Source organism: Hemiscyllium ocellatum, chromosome 5 (genome assembly GCF_020745735.1).
Source record: "Hemiscyllium ocellatum isolate sHemOce1 chromosome 5, sHemOce1.pat.X.cur, whole genome shotgun sequence".
Taxonomy (NCBI): Eukaryota; Metazoa; Chordata; class Chondrichthyes; order Orectolobiformes; family Hemiscylliidae; genus Hemiscyllium; species Hemiscyllium ocellatum.
This window is the reverse complement of record NC_083405.1, coordinates 65,854,247-65,874,607: the sequence shown is the minus strand read 5'-3', so window position 1 is coordinate 65,874,607 and position 20,361 is coordinate 65,854,247. Positions and strand designations below refer to the sequence as shown.

The window sequence follows — 20,361 nt, the reverse complement described above, 5'->3', positions numbered from 1 at the left end:
AAGAAGAGTCATAATGCACTCAAAATGTTAACTCTGTTTCTCTCTCCCCAGATGCTGTCAGACTGGTTCTGTTTCTCCAGCATTTTCTGAGTTTGTTTCAGATTCCCAGCAGAATTTTTTTTGGGTCTCTTTTGGTGTTAGTTATATGAACTTCTAAATATCTTCATAAGAAATGTTTTGCTAAGGTTGCAGCCTATTAAATTGAAAACAAATTATTGATCTGGTTTGGAAGTTGCCTAAGTGACAGGAGACAATATTGACAATGGGTCAGCACTCTATTGTGCAAGATATGATTGGTGGAGTCTCCCAATAATCTATGTTCGTGCCCCAACTGATCATCACATTTACTATTGATTTAGATGATGGAAGAAAGCCATATATCCTTACAAGCGGATGCAATAAAGTGGCATTGTTACCAGTGTGAATTAAAGTCAGAAGTTACAACGATTGATCTAGTAAGTGTATCGGTAAAATGTTGAGTTATACAGTACAGAAACAGACCCTTTGTTTCAATACATCCGCAGATATCCTAAATAGTTCCATTGGCCAACATTTGGCCTATATCTTTCGAAACCTTTCCTATTCTTATATCTACCCAGATGCCTTTTAAATGTTGTCATTGTACCAGCCTCCTCCACCTCATCTGGCAGCTCCTTCCACTACACAGCCCCCTCTGTGTGAAAAAGTTGCCACTCAGGTTCTTTTTAAATCTTTCCTCTCTCACCTTAAACTTATGCCCTCTGAAAAAGACCTTGACTATTCACCCTGTCCATGCCCCTCCATGATTTTATAAACCTCTATGGTTGTGGGAAATAAACTTCAATGTAGGAAAATGTGAAGTCCTCCACCTAGGACCTGTCACAAGGTAAGATAAGGCACTTGCTTGGCAAAAAAAAATTAGAAACAGTGGAAGTTCAAAAAGACATGGAGTTCAGGTTACAAACAAGTACAGACAATAATCAGAAAAAGTCAATGGAATGTTGGTCTTTATATCTGCAGGACTAGAATCAATGAGGTAGAAATCATGTTTCGACTCTACAAAGCCCTGATTAGTCCATAGTTGAAGTACTATCAGCAGTTTTTGGCCACACACTTCAGGAAGGAATGAATCCACGATATATTAGATTCAAAAGTTAGGTTATGAGGAAACATTGCATAACTATGGATTTATTGTCTGGAATTGATATGGCCCAGAGATGATTTGTTTGGAATTTTCAAGCTAAGAAGGAAAACATATCGAGTAAAACAAATCGAGCAAAACAATTTCTAATAATTGGAAGACAAAGATTAAGAGACAGAGCTAAAAACTAAAACTGTAATCATTTTCAGAATTGAAATTTGGATACTTCTCTACATATAAAAGGTGGTGTAAAATTCGATGATACACAATTTCTGCAAAAGCGGTTCAAAAGAGTGTGATTGTAAATTTAAACCAGGGATTGACAAATGTTCATAATCCAAAGGTCTTTTATGTTATTGAGAAAGGGATACGTTTATGATTCAGGTCACAGCTCAGTCATGATCACGTGCACTAATAGAACAGGTTCAAAAGGCTACTTCTGTTTTGCACGTTTTTATATTTACATATCACCCCTATGCTTGGTGCATTTAAAATGTAATGTTTTGAAGAACTGCAACATTCCAAATGGATTCCTTAGAGGTCACCACAATACAATCTGAACGATTAAATCTTCTTCATAAACAACTATCAACTGTCGCTAAAACCGGTTCTGTGAGATGCTGACATCTTCCCTTAGATGGAAGATTAAAGGGATCACATCATGCAACTACACAGTTTCTAATCAGATCCTGAATCACAATCATGGCCATCAGAGGGAGCACACAGGCAGCTTACAAGATATCCACATTGGTTTGGTTGTTAACTCCATATGAAAGTAGAAGTAGGTCAAAAGTTCTTTTCTCAAAAGCAATTCTTAGTTATCAATTATTTTGTTAATAAAGAAAGCTTTTAAGTATATGTTGGATACTTCCAACATTGAAGAGACCGAAAATAGACAAAGAAAAACAAGAAACAAGATACAATAGCCACTTTACCCCCAGGCAATTGTTAGATTGTTTCTAGTGGCTGGCAATGGGGTGCAATTTGTAGGGGATACCAATAGTTTATTTCTCTGTCCATTACTGAGGGACTAGCTTTCGAAGTGCTGTTCCTTCATCAAGTGGTGAAATCTAGAGCTTCCAAATAAACCTGTTGGACTATATCTGGTGTTGTGTGATTTTTAACTTTGTACACCTCAGTCCAACACTGGCACTTCCACATCATCACTGAGGGATGCACATTGCATGGTGGTTTGGGAACCCACTTGGGCACTTTCTGGGAGTGGGGAGGGAGAATTTTTCAGAGCTCATCTGGAGCAAGGAATAAGCTGGGACGGGGAGTTGAATTTCCTGGGAGGCCATAATTCAGACTCATGATTCCAAAGTTAACATTTTGCTTCAAGTTAGAACAAAGGCTCAGGTGAATCAGCCTTATTGACAGTGGTGGTTCAGAAGACCTTTTCCACTCAGGATCATATCATGATTCTTCATTCAAACTCCAGGTCTCTCTTGTAATGTTCATGATTGCAATCCTGTTAGTATTGAGCAAGAAAAACATGCCTCAGAAACCCATCCATATTAACAGGGTAGATCTTTTTTTTGAATGCTGTGGCAGCTTCATGCTTTTTTTTTTCCATTGCCAAGCCATGTTGCAGAACTGGCACTGTCAGGTCATTGTAATGTGGTGAGTTTACTATCTAAGGGAGGTCATCTCTCTGGGACAAAGCACATGCCAAAGACAAGTAGAGAGACTGAGTTGTAGCAGGAATATTAACCAGGGCAAATAGGAGAGTTACAATGCAAACTTCAAAAGTACTCCTAAGTAGTGGTATCAAGTTAGAAGTGTCACTAGTGGCATGGTCACTGAGGACAGTGGAAGGTTCTTAGGGAATGGACACTGACTAAACTGGAAAGTGTGTGGACAATGACAGAAAAGTGAGAGTCACATATTAATGCAAGAGAAGTGAATGTTCTCAGCAGGTTGAAGAAGCAGTTGAATGGATAAAATGTGGTGTCAGGATTAGGCTGGAGTTGAGGACTTTGAGGGATCCGGGCTCAGGGAAAGAGCAGGAAGATCAATAGAAAAGGTGAATGGAGCCACCATGACTGGGAGGTAGAAGGTAGACACAGGAGATTCACAATGATAACATCTCCTGTAGCAAGAAGCTACAATGTCATAGACGGAGGACTGAAGCTGAAGGAAGCTAAGGAGATAGAAAGGTGCCATCATATTATGCACATTAATTGACTGATACTGCACTCTAGAAATCAGAGAAACTTAAGGCCAGGTTGCACAAGTTTCTGGACTGTTCAACTACCCTAATGTGGGTGAGGTCGAACCGAAACCAATTAAAGCAGTGAACTTGCATTCAGGGACTAAATGGTGAAATGACACATTCAGGACAGCAATAAGGCTTCCATGTTTGAGCCTGTCATAACAATGAGATACCAATGAGGTTGAAAAAAGCTCTGAAGTCTCAGCTGAAGGGCAACTCAGCAACAGCAATGACTCACTCTTATACCTTGTGCCCACCCTTTAAACTTTGCCTACTGGTCAATTGGTTATGTACATGAATGTGGCGGAAGTGAGTACTGCAGATGCTGGAGATTATGGTGAAGATTGGACTGGTGCTGGAAAAGCACAGCAGGTCAGGCAGCATATGAGGAGCAGGAAAATTGACTTTCGAGCAAAAGCCGTCAAAATGTCGATTTTCCTGCTCCTCAGATGCTGCCTGACCTGCTGTGCTTTTCTAGCACCACTCTAATCTTGTCCTTATGTACATGGATGTGTCTGCCTTGAGTAGTAACTCAACAGTGATGGTGTCTGTGGGGTGTAACCCCACAGAGAGGGTCAATGCTGTAGGATAGCCAAGGAGTGAGCACCTTACATGTCTGTGGAGCCAACATATTGTGATTTTGCCGCTAATATTGACACACAATGACAAGTTGCAGATGGATCCCGATCCCCCCATGTCAACTCACTTATCCCACCCATTGCAAATTCCTCTACGGCCATTCTCCTTGACATTGTGCACTATCCATGTTCCTCACGATTGAAGCTACATCAAACAGTCCTCATCCAGTGGCTTACAGCTTCAATCTTAAAGTGACACAGAGAACCCAACATCACCCTCTCCTTCTGAGGTGCCCATTCCATCAAACCCAGAGGCTTCACACTTCCCCAGCTTATCAAGCAAACTATGCACTGGCTCTATATGCCCACCTGTCTACCCGCTTTTCTCAGACCACTTCTCTGTGTCCCACAGTGATCTTCCTGCCTCACCCCCACCCCTCTTTCCCCTCCATTTCTGAAAAGAGAGGCAATGTGATGTGATGACCATGGCCCACCCCCTTAGAGATTGACCTACCAGCACTGCCCTGTCCCTGGCTGGTGGATACACATATTCCAGAAAGCTGATGGACTGTGCTCAGGACTTCGGCTTTGACCATGGGCAAGATAGAGATAGTTAAGAGGAGATTGTCAATTGAATCTGCCAAGAGCTCACTATTGTTTCCAAATTTGAGATTTCCTAATGGCTAGTTTTCATGACAAATTTTGTAAGATCACAACTTGTGGCAAGTTTAGCTATTAACAAGATGTTAACAAGAATAATGAGTGTCAATTGGGATCTCATTGCTGCCTAGCTAGAAGCTTACCATTCTACTAGAGAAGGGTGAATAGGATGTGATGAGATGGCTTGATGGTAGGAGACAGAAGGTGGTGCTGGAGGAAGGTTTTCTTTTGCATTAGAGGCCTGTGACCAGTGATGTTTCATAGGGATAGCATAGTAAGTTTGCAGATGACACCAAAATTAATGGTATAGTCAAGAGTGAAGAAACTATCTACAATTACAATGGGATCCTGATCAGTTGGGCCAATAGACTCAGGCATGGCAGAGAGAGTTTAATTTTGATAAATTTGAAGCATTGCATTTTGGCAAAACAAACAAGGGCAAGACTTATACAGATAATGGTAGGGCCCTTGGGGGTTCAGGTACATAGTTCTTTGAAAGTTGAATCACAGGTAGTCTGGGTGGTTTAAGAAGGCATTTAGCATGCTTACATTCATTGCTCAGACCAAGAGTATAGGAATTAGGACATCATGTTGAGATTGTACAGAATATTAGTGAGGCCACTTTGGAGTACTATGTCCATTTCTGATCACCCTATTATAGGAAGGATATTATTAAATTGAAGAGGTTTCAGATGGGATTTACCAGGATGTTACAGGACTGTACGATTTGAGTTTTCAGGATAGGATGGAGAAACTGGGACCTTTTTCACTGGAGTGTAGGAGATTGAAGGGTGACCCTATAAAGGTTTATAAAATAATGAGAGGTATTTATAAGGTAAATCATAGAATCCCTACACTGTATAAGCAGACCTAACAGTCCACACCACACCTCTGAAGAAACTCCCACCTAGATCCAACCACTTGCCCATTAACCCTGCATTTCCCATGACTAATCCATCTAGTCTGCACATCCCTGGACACTATATGCAATTTAGCATGGCCTATCCACCTAGTCTGCACATCCCGGGCATTATTTGCAATTTAGCATGGCCAATTCACCCAACCTCCATATCTTTAGACTGTGGAACAAAACCAGAGCAAACCCACACAGACATAGGAAGAACATGCAAATTCCAAACAGTGACCTGAGGCTGGAATTGAACCCAGGACCCTAGTGTTAACCACTGAACCACCATGGCACTCAGTAGAAAACACCCTTTCCATTGGGTAGGTGAGTTCAAAATTAGGGGGCACATTTTTCAGGTGAGAGGAGATAGATCTAATAGGGACTCGAGGAGCAACATTTAGACATTGAAGGTTGTTCATACATGGAATAAACTGCCAGAGGAAGTGGCAGATGCTAGTACATTTAAAACATTTAAAAGACATTTGGATAGGTACAGCATTAGAGGGATAAGGGCCAAATGCAGGCAAGTGGGACTAATTTAGTTTGGGAACACGGTGGGCATAATGAGTTGGACTGAAGAGCCTGTTACTGTGCTGTACAATGCTATGGCTCTTGGACTCTATGTTGTCATCAGTGGGATGAACATTTTGCCTGATTCTACTATTCCTCTTCCTACAGCCCAGACTGCTCAAAACCTGTTAAAGTTCCTTTGCTGTAACTGCTATGTAATATTGTTGAAATAATGCTATGTTGGGACAGTGGTCCTTAAAATATGAGTCACGTGCCTACTGGTGGAGTCTTCATTCGGGTGTTTAGATTTGTCTTCTGCTTTCAGACCACACACCTACAGAATCATACTTCCCTGTGAGGTTGCAACAAATGATAGGTTTGTGTGTTCTTTAGTTCTGACTGAAATCTAGAAAGTGCCCAATACAGAGTAGTAACAATGCATTACAAAATATTTCATTCTAATATTAATCAAGTAATTCTGTTAAATTTACACACACACGACTAATCAACCAAAGAATAAATTGCAAAAATAAAGAAGCAATTTATTTATGTAGAATGATTAGAATTCAAAGATTAATTGAAAAACACATAAGCAAAGTGGAAAAAGTAACCAAAAGGTCTTACACATGAATTGAGATCAACATTTCTAAGAAGAAAGTAAAAAAGATACATTTATATGGTAGGTCACATATTCTGAGGAAACTCAAAAGTACTTCGCAAATAATGTCTTCTTCCAGGAGTGTAGTCACGACTGTAAAGTATCCAAATCATTGAAATATTTGAAAGTTGCACGATATAGGACTCTTGATATAACACTAATATGTTCAATTTCTGGAATGATCTGAATAATCTTTGAATTTATTGTAATCCTTGAGTTTAATGATTAAGCATTGGAGCAGATATCTCTGGGTTCAGAGAGAGCACAATGATGGAAATTTTAGTCTGGAGTATTATATGGGTCTTCTACCCACTTTGTAACCCATAAAGAAGTTCCTCAGTTACCCAAACATTCCATAGTAGTTGACAGCTGGTACAGATTTTCTTTAAGACCCAGTACAGGTCTGCTAAGTTCTGCAGAAGTGATCTATGAATAATTGCCAAGGATTATTAAGGCACATGTAATATTTTCAAAAGCAGAACAATTGCTCTTGAAGCTCAGAAAAAAAAAAGTTGAATCTGTCTTTTTGCGACTGACTACTTTAAAATAAATACTTAATATATTTGACAGAATCTGATAAGCTACTTAGAAAGTATTTGTGTAGGTACTCCAAAAACATTGTACATGTTTAATATTTTGATGTGATGAAGAATCATAAATTTGCAGGAGCACTTCAACAATACATACCTTAAAATTTCTAAGAAGGAATGTTGTGAATTTAATTCCCTCCACTCACATCTAAATCTTGTATTCCATATCAGATAGGTTAGATCTCAGTTGTTGTGACCACTTGCCTACCTTGCATCTTTTACACTGAAAACATCTAACATTTAAAATGGAGTGGATTGGCACTGATAAATTAATATTTATTTAGTACTAAATGTGGGTGATTTCAAATTAGATTCTAAATGATCAACTGCTATTGTATAATTTTCAAAAGACAAGAATACTATGGAACTGGAAGACAATTTACATTCAACTATATGATTTAAAGATGTACATTTACAAAAAAATAATTTGATCAGTTTAATATTTTACATTAAATTACTATATTGCAATTATACGATAAAATATCTATGTTGTATCAAGGCTTTTCAAGAACATTTAATGTTAAGTAATTTCTTAATGTACTCAAGTTCATTATGTGAAAGTGCTTGTGACAAATTGAGCTTTGTTTAATATTAATGCAACTGGAATAATATATCAAAATATTGAATACAGTCATATTAGTGTAATATCAAGAGTCCTATATAGTGCAACTTTCAAATATTTCAATGATTTGGATAAAGGGATGAAATGTATGATTGCTGAATTTGCTGATGATACAAAGACAGATAGAAAAATAAGTTGTGAAGAGGATATGAGGAGTCTACAAAGGGACATAGTCAGGCAAAGTGAGTTGACAAACATTTTGCAGATGGAGTATAATGTTGGAAAAATATGAACTTTTACACTTTGGCAAGACCAATATAAAAACAGCATATTATTCAAATGGAGACAGATTACCAAACTCAAAGAAGGATCGTGGTGTTCTAGAATCTGATTCACAAAAAGAGTAGAAGGCAGTACAGCAGCTGATTAGGAAGGCAAGTAAGATGTTGGTTAGTGCAAGAGGAATGGAACATAAAATTAAAGGCAGTTCTGTTATAGTTGTACAGGATATCAGTGGGATCATATTTAGAGAACTACATTTGTAGTCTCTTTATTTAAGAATGTGCTAAGGTCATTTCTTTTGTTTTTGCTTGTGGACTAAGGTAGGAAATTAATTTATTTCAAACCAGGGACTGGATAAGGAATTGCTGTACTTTTGAAAACAAGCCACTGGAACTATGGGACAGAGTTTAAAAATAGGTGACCTTTCACTTAAAATGCAGATGAAAAGAGCGTCTTCTTCTCAGCGTGTTGTTAGTCTGTGGAATTCTCATGCCCAGAGAGTGATGAAGGCAGGATCATTGAATATTTTAAAGCTAGAGGTAGGCAGATTCTTGAATATAATAGTTTGGGGAATAGGTTAGGAAGTGGAGTTGTGGCTGTAATCGCATTGGCTATAGCCTTATCAAATGGTGGAACAGGCTTCAAGGACCAAATCGCCTTTTCCTACTTGTAATGCTTTTCCTTGTATATTCAATCTGCAATATCTTCAGAATGGGATATGTTCAACTTTATCACACAAAACATAAATTTGACAACACATTATGATTTAGTTTTATCTTTCAACTACCTCATACTTATCAATTAAATAATGAAGGTGAGGAAAATTGATTATTTCACATGCATTATTTTAAATAAGACAGTTTGCATTATGCTTGCCTTTTTTAAATCCTGACTACACCAACTTCCAATTAATTTTACACACAATGTGAAACAAGATCCATGAAGTTGAAGTTGATTAGAGGAAAAGATCAGTGAATAACATTTATAAAATTACAAAAATTATTTGTTTAATTGTCTTTATGCTGATCAACTTAAATTAAAAGGTGTGAATATTGATTCTTTCTTCAGTTTCTTAATTACAGTTGTGATGGATCTTAGAGAAAAATATCAATCAGTTCATTTTTAAAACTATAATTTAACAAACATTAAATAATCAACTCTTGTACTTTCAAGACCTATTTCTCAGATATTTCATTGCTCTGAATATCATTCTTTTCTCCACTGTGATCGTCCCAAATTTAGAATACCAGATTTCTTGTGTATCAATACAGCATTCAATTAGAATGTTAACACTTTAAGGGATACAATTAGTAAATTTACAGTAAAAATACACAACAACTTTAATAAATCCAGTATTTCCATTTAAAAACAAAGGTGCTTTAACTTTGGTTTCATTTCATTGTAATAGGAAATAAATGAAAAAATGGGAAAAAAGGTGCACTTTCAAAATCCATTAACATATTTGTAATGTTATGTTAAAATAAAAACCTTCCAGTATGTTACTAATAAAATACATGTCTGAGGTACATAACTCTCTTCAAAACCTGAGATTGAGACCACATTTTCTTTTCTGTTAAAACAGTAGAGTCTGTATTAGGCCACTATGTTTTGTGCTTCCATAAACCGTTCTGCTCTCGTGACAACAGAAGAGCTATACAGATGGGTTTGTTCTACTGTTTTCTACAGCTGTTTGATCCAGGGATTCCTCTAGCTGACGAGCAAAGTTAATAAACACCTATTGAGCAAAGAGAAATTCTATTATATCTCAAATAGATTATGAATTATTTTTAACCACACAATCAACAGTGCATATGGAAGCTACATAATGATTTAGTGGATACTTAGAAGTAGGACTCATTGAGAAAAGATTTAATTGAATTTTTGTATAACATACATGAAATGTGGTTATAAACTTTAGCAAGTTTCTCCAACTGGATGTAACATTCAAGCATTCTATCCTGGGTTATAAACTTGGCAGCTGTCAGTTTTGAAGGTGGATGGCAAATAAAATCCAACAGGCAGCCTGCCAGCTCCTTGCCAACCTGCCCCTGTCTCCACTGTGATTCTGCCAGCAGTTGAGTGGCATTGGATACCCTGCCACTAGTGGATTTAACCAATGGTGGGAAAGACCCACATCACATGCACAGTCTCGAGCCTGTTTCTTTGTGAACAGATTGCACCTCCCTAAAGGAACCCTAAGCTTATCAGAGAGCTCCCTACAGGGATTAATGGGCGGCACAGTGGCACAGTGGTTAGCACTGCTGCCTCACAGTGCCAGAGACCTTGGTTCAATTCCTGCCTCAGGTGACTGACTGTGTGGAATCTGCACATTCTCCCCATGTCTGCGTGGGTTTCCTCTGGGTGCTCCGATTTCCTCCCACAGTCCAAAAATGTGCAGGTTAGGTGAATTGGCCGTGCTAAATTCCCCGTAGTGTTAGGTGAAGGGGTAAATGTAGGAGAATGGGTCTGGATGGTTGAAGTGGACTTGTTGGGCCGAAGGGCCTGTTTCCACACTGTAATCAATACTCCCTTCAGGTCTCCCCTTCCCATAGTCTCCTATCAAAACAGCATTGTAGGTCTACCTAGAGCACACGGACTTCAACAGTTCAAGAAGGCATCACCACTCCACCTTCTCAAGAGCAACTAGGGATAGACAATAAGTGCTGATCCAGCCAGTGAAACCCGATCATGGGACGTAGCTGGCTGGCCGGCATTTATTGCCCGTCTTGAGTTGTTGGTGAGAAGTTGGTGTTGAGCTGCCTTCTTGAACCACTGCAGTCCACCTGCTGGAGGTTGAGTCACAATGCCGAGTGAGGGAACATCAAACTTTTGACACAATGACAGTGAAGGGGCAGTGACGTATTTCCAGGTTGGGATGGTGTATGGCTTGGAGGGGAACTTGCACGTAATGGTGTTCCCAAGTATCTGATGCTCTTGTCCCTCTAAATTGTAAAGGGTCGTGAGTGTGAAAGGAGTCATCTCAGGATCTTTGGCAAATTTCTGCAGTGTATCGTGTAGAGAATGGTAGCAGTGTGTGCTGAGCATCAGTGGTGGAAGGAACAGATGCTTGTGAATGTAGTGCCAATCAGGCAGGTTGCTTTGTCCTGGATGGTGTCAAACTTCTTACATGTTGTTGGCACTGCACTTATCCAGGCAAATGGGGACTATTTAATCACATTCCTAACTTATGCCTTGTAGATGGTGGACATACTTTGGGGATTCTGGACTTGAGTTATTCGCCACAGTATACCTAGCGTCTGACCTGCCCTTGTAGCTGCTACATTTCTATAAGTCCAGTTGAGTTTCTGGTAAATGGTAACCCCAAACGATGTTAACAGGGGAGGAGTCAATGATGGAAACAATCAGGGTAGTAGCTAGATTGTCTCCTACTGGAGATGATTTTTGTTTAACATTTGTGTATCATGAATGTTTCTTGCCACTTGTCAGCCCAGGCCTGGATATTGTTGTGCTCTTGTTGTGTTTGTACCTGGACTGCTTCAATACCTGAGGTCGTAAATGGAACTGAACATTAAATAATCATCAGTTAACATCCCCATTTCTGATTTTACAATGATATTGATGGAGATGATTGAGCCAAGCACACTCCCCTGAGGATCTCATGCAGAGATGTCCTGAACCTGTGATGGATGCTGCCTGAACTGCTGTGCTCTTCCAGCACCACTAATCCAGAATCTGGCCCTGAGACGACTGACCTCCAACAGTCATAACCATTTTCCTATATTCCAGACAGGAAGAAAAAAAAGCCTCTCACACCATTGCCCCACCCATCCCACTGGCCAGGAGTTACCAGTTTGTCTTTCAAAAAGATCCCTGACTCACCTATGGGCTGGATTGATTGTAGCTTGCCTCCTGAATCTCTGAGAACAGTACTGACATGGTTGACCACTATCTGTAGCAGACCCTGTACCAGAAGGCTACTAATGGGACAAGGAACATTTTGGTGCTGAGTTTGGTATGGGGATGGGTGGGGAATACAATAACCTGTAAAATTCAGTCCTCTTTGTAAAAGATGTGTAGCCTAAGTTACATTTCCAAACGATTTGCAGGAGAAATAAAGCAGAGTGCAACAGAGTAAAAAAAAAATCAAAGATGAAAATTTGAGAATGTTAATTATCAGTTACCACTAAGTAAGTGAAAAGTTTATGGTTTGAAGTTTACATTCTCTCACCAGTGGGTTTGAATGCAGACTGACATGGAAAATCCAGGGAGTGGTCTCTCTGCTATCTACTTGTATCAGATTTTACAAGGGATTGCTGGACTCGTTGGATGGCTGGCCTGCCCTTGGGCTGATCGGGGACAATCAATGGCCATTTAAGGATCTTGAATTTTAAAAGATGGAGAATCTGTCCCTGAATGTCTGACCAAGGATACTTAAAGGATTGACGGTGGATAGGCATCTAAGAACACATGGATGAACTTCAACAATTGTACATCACTATCTGACTTTAGAGTGAAACAGGGAAGGTGACTCAACCATGGCTAACAAGGGAAATTAGGGATAGTGTTAAAGCCAAAGAGAAGGCACTTAAATTGGCCAGAAGAAGCAACAAACTTGCGGACTGAGAGAAATTTAAAATTCAGCAGAGGAGGACGAAAGGTTTAATTTGGATGGGGAAAATAGAATATAAGAGTAAGCTTGCTGAAAGAATTAAAACTGAGTACAAAAACTTTTATAGATATGTGAAGAGGAGAAAGAATGGTGAAGACAAATGTAGGTCCCTTACAGTTAGAATCAAGTGAATTCATCATGGACAACAAAGAAACTGCAGCCCGGTTGAATAAATACTTTGGATCTGTCTTCACTAGGAAGGACACAAATAACCTTCTGGAAATGCTAGGGAACAGAGGGTCAAACAAGAAGGAGGAACTGAAGGAAATTCTTATCAGTCAGGAAATGATATAGGGGAAATTGACAGGATTAAAACCCAGTAAGTGCCCAGGGTCTGATGCTCTTCATCTCAGAGTACTTAAGGAAGTGGCCCTAGAAATAGTGAACACATTGGTAATCATTTTCCAGCAATCTATAGACTCTAGAAGAGGTCCAATGGACTGGAGGGTAGCTAATGTAACCCCACTTTTTAAAAAAAGGATTAGGTCACTCACAGTGTGGAAACAGGCCCTCCAGCCCAACAAGACCACACCGACCCGCCGTAGCGCAACCCACCCATACCCCTACCTTTAACCCTTCACCTAACACTACGGGCAATTTAGCAAGGCCAATTCACCTAACCTGCACATTTTTTTGGACTGTGGGAGGAAACCGGAACACCCGGAGGAAACCCATGCAGACACGAGGAGAATGTGCAAACTCCACACAGTCAGTCACCTGAGTCAGGAATTGAACCCAGGTCTCTAGCACTGTGAGGCAGCAGTGCTAATCACTGTGCCACCGTGCCGCCCTAATGATAGAGAAAATAGTGGTAGAGTGATAGAGAAAATGGGGACTTATAGACCAGTCAGCCCAGCATTGGTGGTGGGGAAAATGCTGGAGTCAATTATTAAGGATATAATAAATGAGCATTTGAAAAGCAGTGTTCCAAGTCAGCATGGATTCACTAAAGGGAAATAATGCTTGGCAAATCTTGGAATTTTTTTGAGGATGTGACCAGTAGAGTGGATAAAGGTGAATCAGTGGATGTTGTGTACCTGGACTTTCAAATGGCTTTTGACAAGGTCCCACATAAGAGAGTAGTAAGCAAAGTTAACGCTCATGGTATTGGAGGTAACATATTAATGCATAAAAGAGAACTGATTGACAGATAGGAAGCAAAGAGTTGAAATAAACAGATCATTTTCAGAGTGGCAGATAATGACAAGTGGGATACTATGGGTTGGAACCCTAGCTGTTTGCAATATACATTAATGTTTTGGACAAAGGAATTGAACACGATATCTCCAAATTTGCAGATGACATTTAGCTGGGTGGCAGGACGTGCTGTAAGAAGGAGGCTAAAAGGCTGCAGGGTGACTTGGAGAGACTGGCTAAGTGGGCAAGTCCTTGGTAAATATAATACAATGTGGATAAATGAGAGGTGATCTACTTTTGATGGCAAAAACAGGAAGGCAGATTATTATCTGGATGGTGGCAGATTTGGAAAAGGTGCAACGAGACTCAGGTGTTACAGTGGAACAGCTGCTGAAGGTTGGCATGCAGGTGCAGCAGGCAGTGAGGAAAGCTCATGGCATGCTGGCCTTCATAGTGAGATGATTTGGGTACCAGAGTAAGGATGTCTTGCTGCAGTTATACAGGGCTTTAGTGAGGCCACACTTCAGTATTGTGTGCTGTTTTGGTCTCATAGTCTGAGGAAGAACATTCTTGTTATTGAGCGAGTCCAGCGAAGATTCACCAGACTAATTCCTGGGACTATAGGACTGAGAAATGAAGAAAAATTGGATCAGCTTGGCTTGTATTCACTGGAATATAGAAGATGGGGGATCTCATAGAAATATATAAAATCCTGCGAGAACTGGACAGGTTAGATGTGGAAAGAATGTTCACGATGTTGGGAAAGTCCAGAACTAGGGGTCACAGTCTAAGTATAAGGGGTAAGCCACTCAGGACTGAAATGAGAAGGAATTTCTTGACTCAGTTGTGAACCTGTGGAGTTCTCTCCCATAGGAAGCTGTTGGGGCCAGTTTGTTAGATAACTTCAAGAGGGAGCTAGATGTGGCCAATGCGGCTAAAGAGACCAACGAAATGGGGAAAAAACATGGATCAGCCATAATCATATTGAATGGTGGAACAGGCCTGAAAGGCTGAATTGGCTACTCCGATACCTATCTTTCTATGTATGGATTCATGATTACCTAAAAGGCTCTTCCAGTGGACAAGACTCAGTGAAAGATATTACAATCAGAAAATGTACATTTTGGAATTCATTGGAGTTGTAAGCAATATTTATATTTTGACCTTCAAATGGATTTCCAGCTTTTTACCTGCACATGCATCACAATATCCCTTCATCTAATTAGATAGTTGAACAGATAAGGCACTAAGTGTTGTAAGGTCAAAATAAAAAGTAATGGAGGTTGAACCAACTTAGATCTAATGTGTTCCAACAGTTCAACACGCCCATTAAATTAATTACACATGAGTATCTGGTATCAATACTATCCCAGAGGCAAGTCTTAAAGTGTGTGACCTAAGTGCAGAGAAGGATCTTGTAGATGGATTTTTACTATATCATGCTAACAGCATGATAACAGTGGTGCCAGTTCTATAGTGAGTTGTTATTTTGATTGAGGCATGATTCGCAGATTAGTCCTGCAAGTAGCTGTTAAAGCCCTTACCTTGCAAGCTGCGAGAGTAGATTCAGACAACAGCAGGAATTAAGCATGGAAGTTTGACAATCAGATGTGTAATTAATTCTGCCATTCCTCAGCCAATCCTCTTACAATAGTTTCAAATACTTCATACCCTTCGGTTCACGTGCCAACATAAGCACAGCTTACTGACTGGACATTGACATACCTTGGCATCAAAGGAAAGTGGCTGTCCATAAGCCAAACAATAAGCATTAGCTTGGACTAATATAACAGTCCAAGAATCTAAGAGAAAGAGGGAAAATATCTCATCCTGCTCAGTTTTGTTTGTTCTGGGATTTTAGGGGATTGAATTACAAATGCCAGTTTTGAGCAAATGATATTTGAACTCTTAGTAGATAGCCTTTATCATCTGATAGTATATATGCGTACAATACCTGATCTAGAGTGGCTTGGCTAATGGAGTAGTGTTTGATATTGAGTTCTTCTTTGTTGTTCTCAAGAAACTGAAACATCCTTGCTAAATCTCCGTGTCTCTGTGGTACCTCATACTCCAGAGAATATTGATGTTGTTCCTAGGATAAAAGAATGTAGTGAAGGTGAGATTCATAGATTAAATCTTACATGACAACAGTGTGTTGTGTTGAATTGCAGATTGCAAATCAAGTCCTTTATTCACTAGAAAGAGGAAAGCCCTCAGCCCACCCATTAATCACCATTAATTCAATTTAGAACCTTTAGGTTTTCTTTTCTCTCCTTTTTCCTGTGCATAAGAGATATTAAAATAAATAAAGCCTCAGGACCTGATGATTTTCACCACAGAATATTGAAAAAAGTAGGTGAGGAAATAGTCAGCACATCCTTCCAGATTTTTTAGAGTTCCATAAATTTAGCACCTGTTACAATTCCATTATTCATGAAGAGAGATAAAGAGAGGAAAGATTTTTCATACTTTTACAAATGTTCACAACATGCTCATGTTACATCAAATATCAGTGAAGTACTGGAATCTCTCAGATAAAGAGGCCTGGTCTGGATGTCCCCAACAAGCAGGGGAATTACATCAAGTGGGCTTCATAAAACATTCCTGCTTCTCCAGGATTCTGAAAGCAGGACTGGTTACATGTATGGCCCTTTGATTAGAGTCACTTTCCTGATGCCATCTATATTTTTATTGCACGTTCAGGGAATCTATCATCAGTGAAACATTCGCAAGGTCCTAGCACTGGGCTGGGTTTTCACGGGCACTAGAGGCTTCTTTGAATGGGAAGGTACCATGTTAATAAGTGGCCACAACTGTGTAAATACCCATCACTCTGGTGCATGTTCCCCATCCTCTTCAATGATTCAAACTCTTCAGTCTCTCCTTTATGTGCCATCTATGGCCAATGATGGGAATAGAGATGCCCTCATGTCCTTGAGACAATTCATCAGCTTCAAAGTCTAATAGCAAGGTTGCTGATCTTTTGGTGCTGCCTTCTACTGGCCCTCCAGCCTTAGCAGCTTACCCAACATCCTTAATTGGACTGGGTTGCTGGAGGTGAGTGGTCCTGTAGCTGATCACCAGGTCTAAAGTCTCTTTCATGATCCCACTCCTGACATTTCCCAACAATGAGATCAGGATCTACAGCCAAAAATTCTGTATGGAAAGATTGAAATTTAGGACAAGTACGAGATGATCAAAGATGTACTTATGAATGATTGGCCATGTCTGATTAAACCCGCGGAACTTTTTGGATGAGGTCACTGGCACAGTGGAAACTCTGGATATTGTCTGCATTAACCTCAGAATATTTGTTAAGATTCCATCCCAAGAGACTGTAAGCAAAAATGTGCATAGATTTGGAGTTATTCTTACAGCCTCGTAGTTGGAAAGAAGTAGATAGTAAAGGAGAAAAATTCTCTTTTGGGAGGTGATGTGGAGTACTAAGTAGGAAGCTGTATTTGGTCTCAGCTTCTAAGTATTATTATTAATTAAATGGATTATATTCAAATGTGCACATGACAGTAAGTATAGGAAGCATAGTACATTGTGTATATTAGATTAGGTAGTTACAAATAGACTTGAATTAAGGGACTGGACAAAAAAAAAGGCTTGATGGAGTTTAATGTGGGATGCATGAGCTTATACACTTTGAATCAGTGAAAGCCAAATCAATAGTTGTGCACATCCTCGGAGTCAGAGCTGCATAGATTGCTAGATATTGGGACCCAGGTATGGATGGTAATCAAAAAGATTAATGGAATGATATCTGGTTTATGTTTCAAGGGAGTTGGAACATTGAGTAATTATTGTTTCATTTGGACAAAGCTATGACCAGCATTATTATGGTAGTGGAGTTTCCCTTCCCACCACCTAAAGAGTTGCAGGCAAATGCATAGGAAGGAATTTTCTCACATAGTTTACATCTATCCTTTGAATATACACAATTTTCTAAATTCACTTTCTGGTAGAGTGTGGTTGTCAATTTTCATTTTATTTCAAATACCTTTAAGACTGTGCCTGGGAAGTGCACCTCCAACAGGTCTGTGAGCTGCATTGCACCAGCTAATTTTCGGCTGAGGCCTACTTTAACTGAATAAACCTCCCCAAACCTAAAGATAAAGAAAGCAATGGGTTACAATAAACTAAAGGTAAGGTAAGGTGAAATCTTCATGTATAAATGTGTATTACTTTACAGAATCAGTTGATAAAAACCAAGAGAGAAAAGCTTACATTTAATATGGCCCAGTTTCCTGGATAATTGCAAGTGGTACTTTACACTGAAATATAAATACATTGCTCCACTCATATCACTTACAGTAACTTCTACCTTCATTTCTTCGTGAATTCCTTTGTATATGGCAGGTAAGCAAATCTACGTAAACCTTGATCTCAGAATTTCCTTCAGTGTTAATAAGCTGTGAGACATGTGAGCAGCATGTTTATCCACAGAGTGAATTGTGTGTGGTATGCTCTTTTTTGACCAAATGAACTTGGCTAATTAATGAAGTCTGTTGTTGTGATGAGTGCCATCACCTTTAAAAATCTGTATTGAACTGTTAAAGTTGTTCTAATGCCAATGTATTCTTGAAAATTTCTGAATGTCAGATTTTGTAAATTAAAATGATCAGAGGTATATAAGCAGGAGCACATATCCTCTACAGCCATACCATTAGTTGCTGAGGAAAGGAAGAGTTCACAGCTTCTAGGAGTAAAGAACATGACTTTCTTCAGTCGGAATATGGCCACTGTTGTATTATCAATTGGTAAGAAATATGCTCCCAGTTTATCCTTGCTATGAACACAAAAATTAGGAGCAGGAATAGACCGTGTGGCCCCTCAAACCTGCTCCGTCTTTCAAGAAGATCATATTTGATTCCTTTGTTTTTGAATTCCAGGTTCTCATCAATTCCTGTAACTTTGGTTCCTTTGCCTAACAAATATCTATGCAATGCTGCCTTAAAAATATTCCAAGTAATTCACTGTTTTCATTCTTCCCATCAAACTGAACTACTACAGTTTTCCACATTACACTTTATGTTCAAGCACTTAACATATTGTATCATTCTGAAACTTTGTTATATCATCATCACAACGTATTTTGCTGCTTGTCTTTATATCATTTTAAACTTTGCTCCCCTCATCAAGTCATTGAAATAAATTGTACAAAGTTGAAGCCCCACCAAGCATTCCCTTGTCACAATTGGCAAAAGACCCACTTGTAATGTGCACAGTGACTAAAGTAGAGTGTAGATGTAATATACTTGGATTTCCACAAAGTATTTGAAAAGGAGCCATATAAAAGATTATTATGCAAAGTAGAACTCATGACATTGGAGGCAACATACTAGCATTAAAAACAGCTTGTCTGGAAAAGATAAAGATCAACATTTCACTTTAGCCACTACACATATTACTCCTTCAAAAGAACAAAAAAAAATTGATTAAACATGATGTCCCATTTTGAAAACCACACTGCTCTTCCTAATGACCTTGAGGATTTCTAAGTGCATAGATTTTAACTACTTTTTGATCAATTCTAATAACTTACCCATGATATACATTATATTCTCTGAACTCTAATTTCCTACTTTCTGGCTCCCTTTTTGGAATGTGGAGGATTGCGGGGGTGGGGGAGGCGGAGGTGTGCGGGAGTATACTGGCTACTTCCAAATGATAGAATCCTTCCTGAATCTACAGGACTTTGGAAACTTAACACCAATGTATCTGCTACCTTCTAGAAACCTATTTTAAGATCCGGGATGAAGTAATTCAGAACTCAGGGATTTGTCAGTATGCTGCCATATTGGTTCGCTCAGTAATGCTTTCCTCGTGATGCAACTTCATCAAGTTCTTCTCCACCTCCCACCTTCTGATTTATAGTTGCTTTCAAGGATATTTTCTATAGTCTCCAAAGTGAAGACAGAAGAAAAATATTTTGTTATTTCACTTGCCATTTCCTTACTACCTGCTATTAACTTCCTATTCTCGCTTTCTAGAAGACCAACATTCACTTTACTTATTCCTGAAGAAACTCATTATCCAATTTTACATTGCTATCTAGCTTTCGCTCATTGTCTAATTTCTTTGTTCTGATTAATCTTTGTCATTCTTTGCAGTTCCTTATATCCTGACCAATCATCTGATCTGACATTGAGAGGTAAGTTTTTTCATTAAGTTTGATGCATTCCTGAACATTTTTCATTAACTGCAGATAGTACTCCTCATCTTGGAAATTATCTTCATGTAAAACAATACCTAACCTGAGTATTTTGAAACATTCCTTCAATATCTGCTACAGTTTATTAATGATTTATCTTCCAGCCACAGATTCTAGATCACTTTGGCTCACTCAGCTAATTGCTTAGACACACTCTCCTCGCTTTCAACTGGATGTAAAATATAATCATATTCTGGTTGCTGCTATCTAGAGGTATCTTTACTCTGAGATCATTAACTAATCCTGTCTCATTACACAACACAAAGTCTAATGTAACCTTCTGTCTGGTTGG

At 39.1% G+C, this 20,361-nt stretch overlaps 1 protein-coding gene across 1 annotated transcript in view; it reads right to left on the bottom strand.

Moving 5' to 3' along the window:
• Nucleotides 1–6,533: 6,533 nt before the first annotated feature.
• The window catches only part of LOC132815730 (ATP-binding cassette sub-family A member 13-like), a 165,021-nt gene continuing 151,193 nt past the window's right edge, over nucleotides 6,534–20,361 (bottom strand). The window contains exons 43-45 of the mRNA XM_060824832.1: nucleotides 17,856–17,961; nucleotides 15,804–15,941; nucleotides 6,534–9,817 (exon numbers count right to left, since the gene is read on the bottom strand). Coding sequence (XP_060680815.1) covers nucleotides 9,734–9,817; nucleotides 15,804–15,941; nucleotides 17,856–17,961 — 328 coding nt within the window. The 3' untranslated portion in view covers nucleotides 6,534–9,733. The remainder of the gene's footprint in view (nucleotides 9,818–15,803; nucleotides 15,942–17,855; nucleotides 17,962–20,361) is intronic.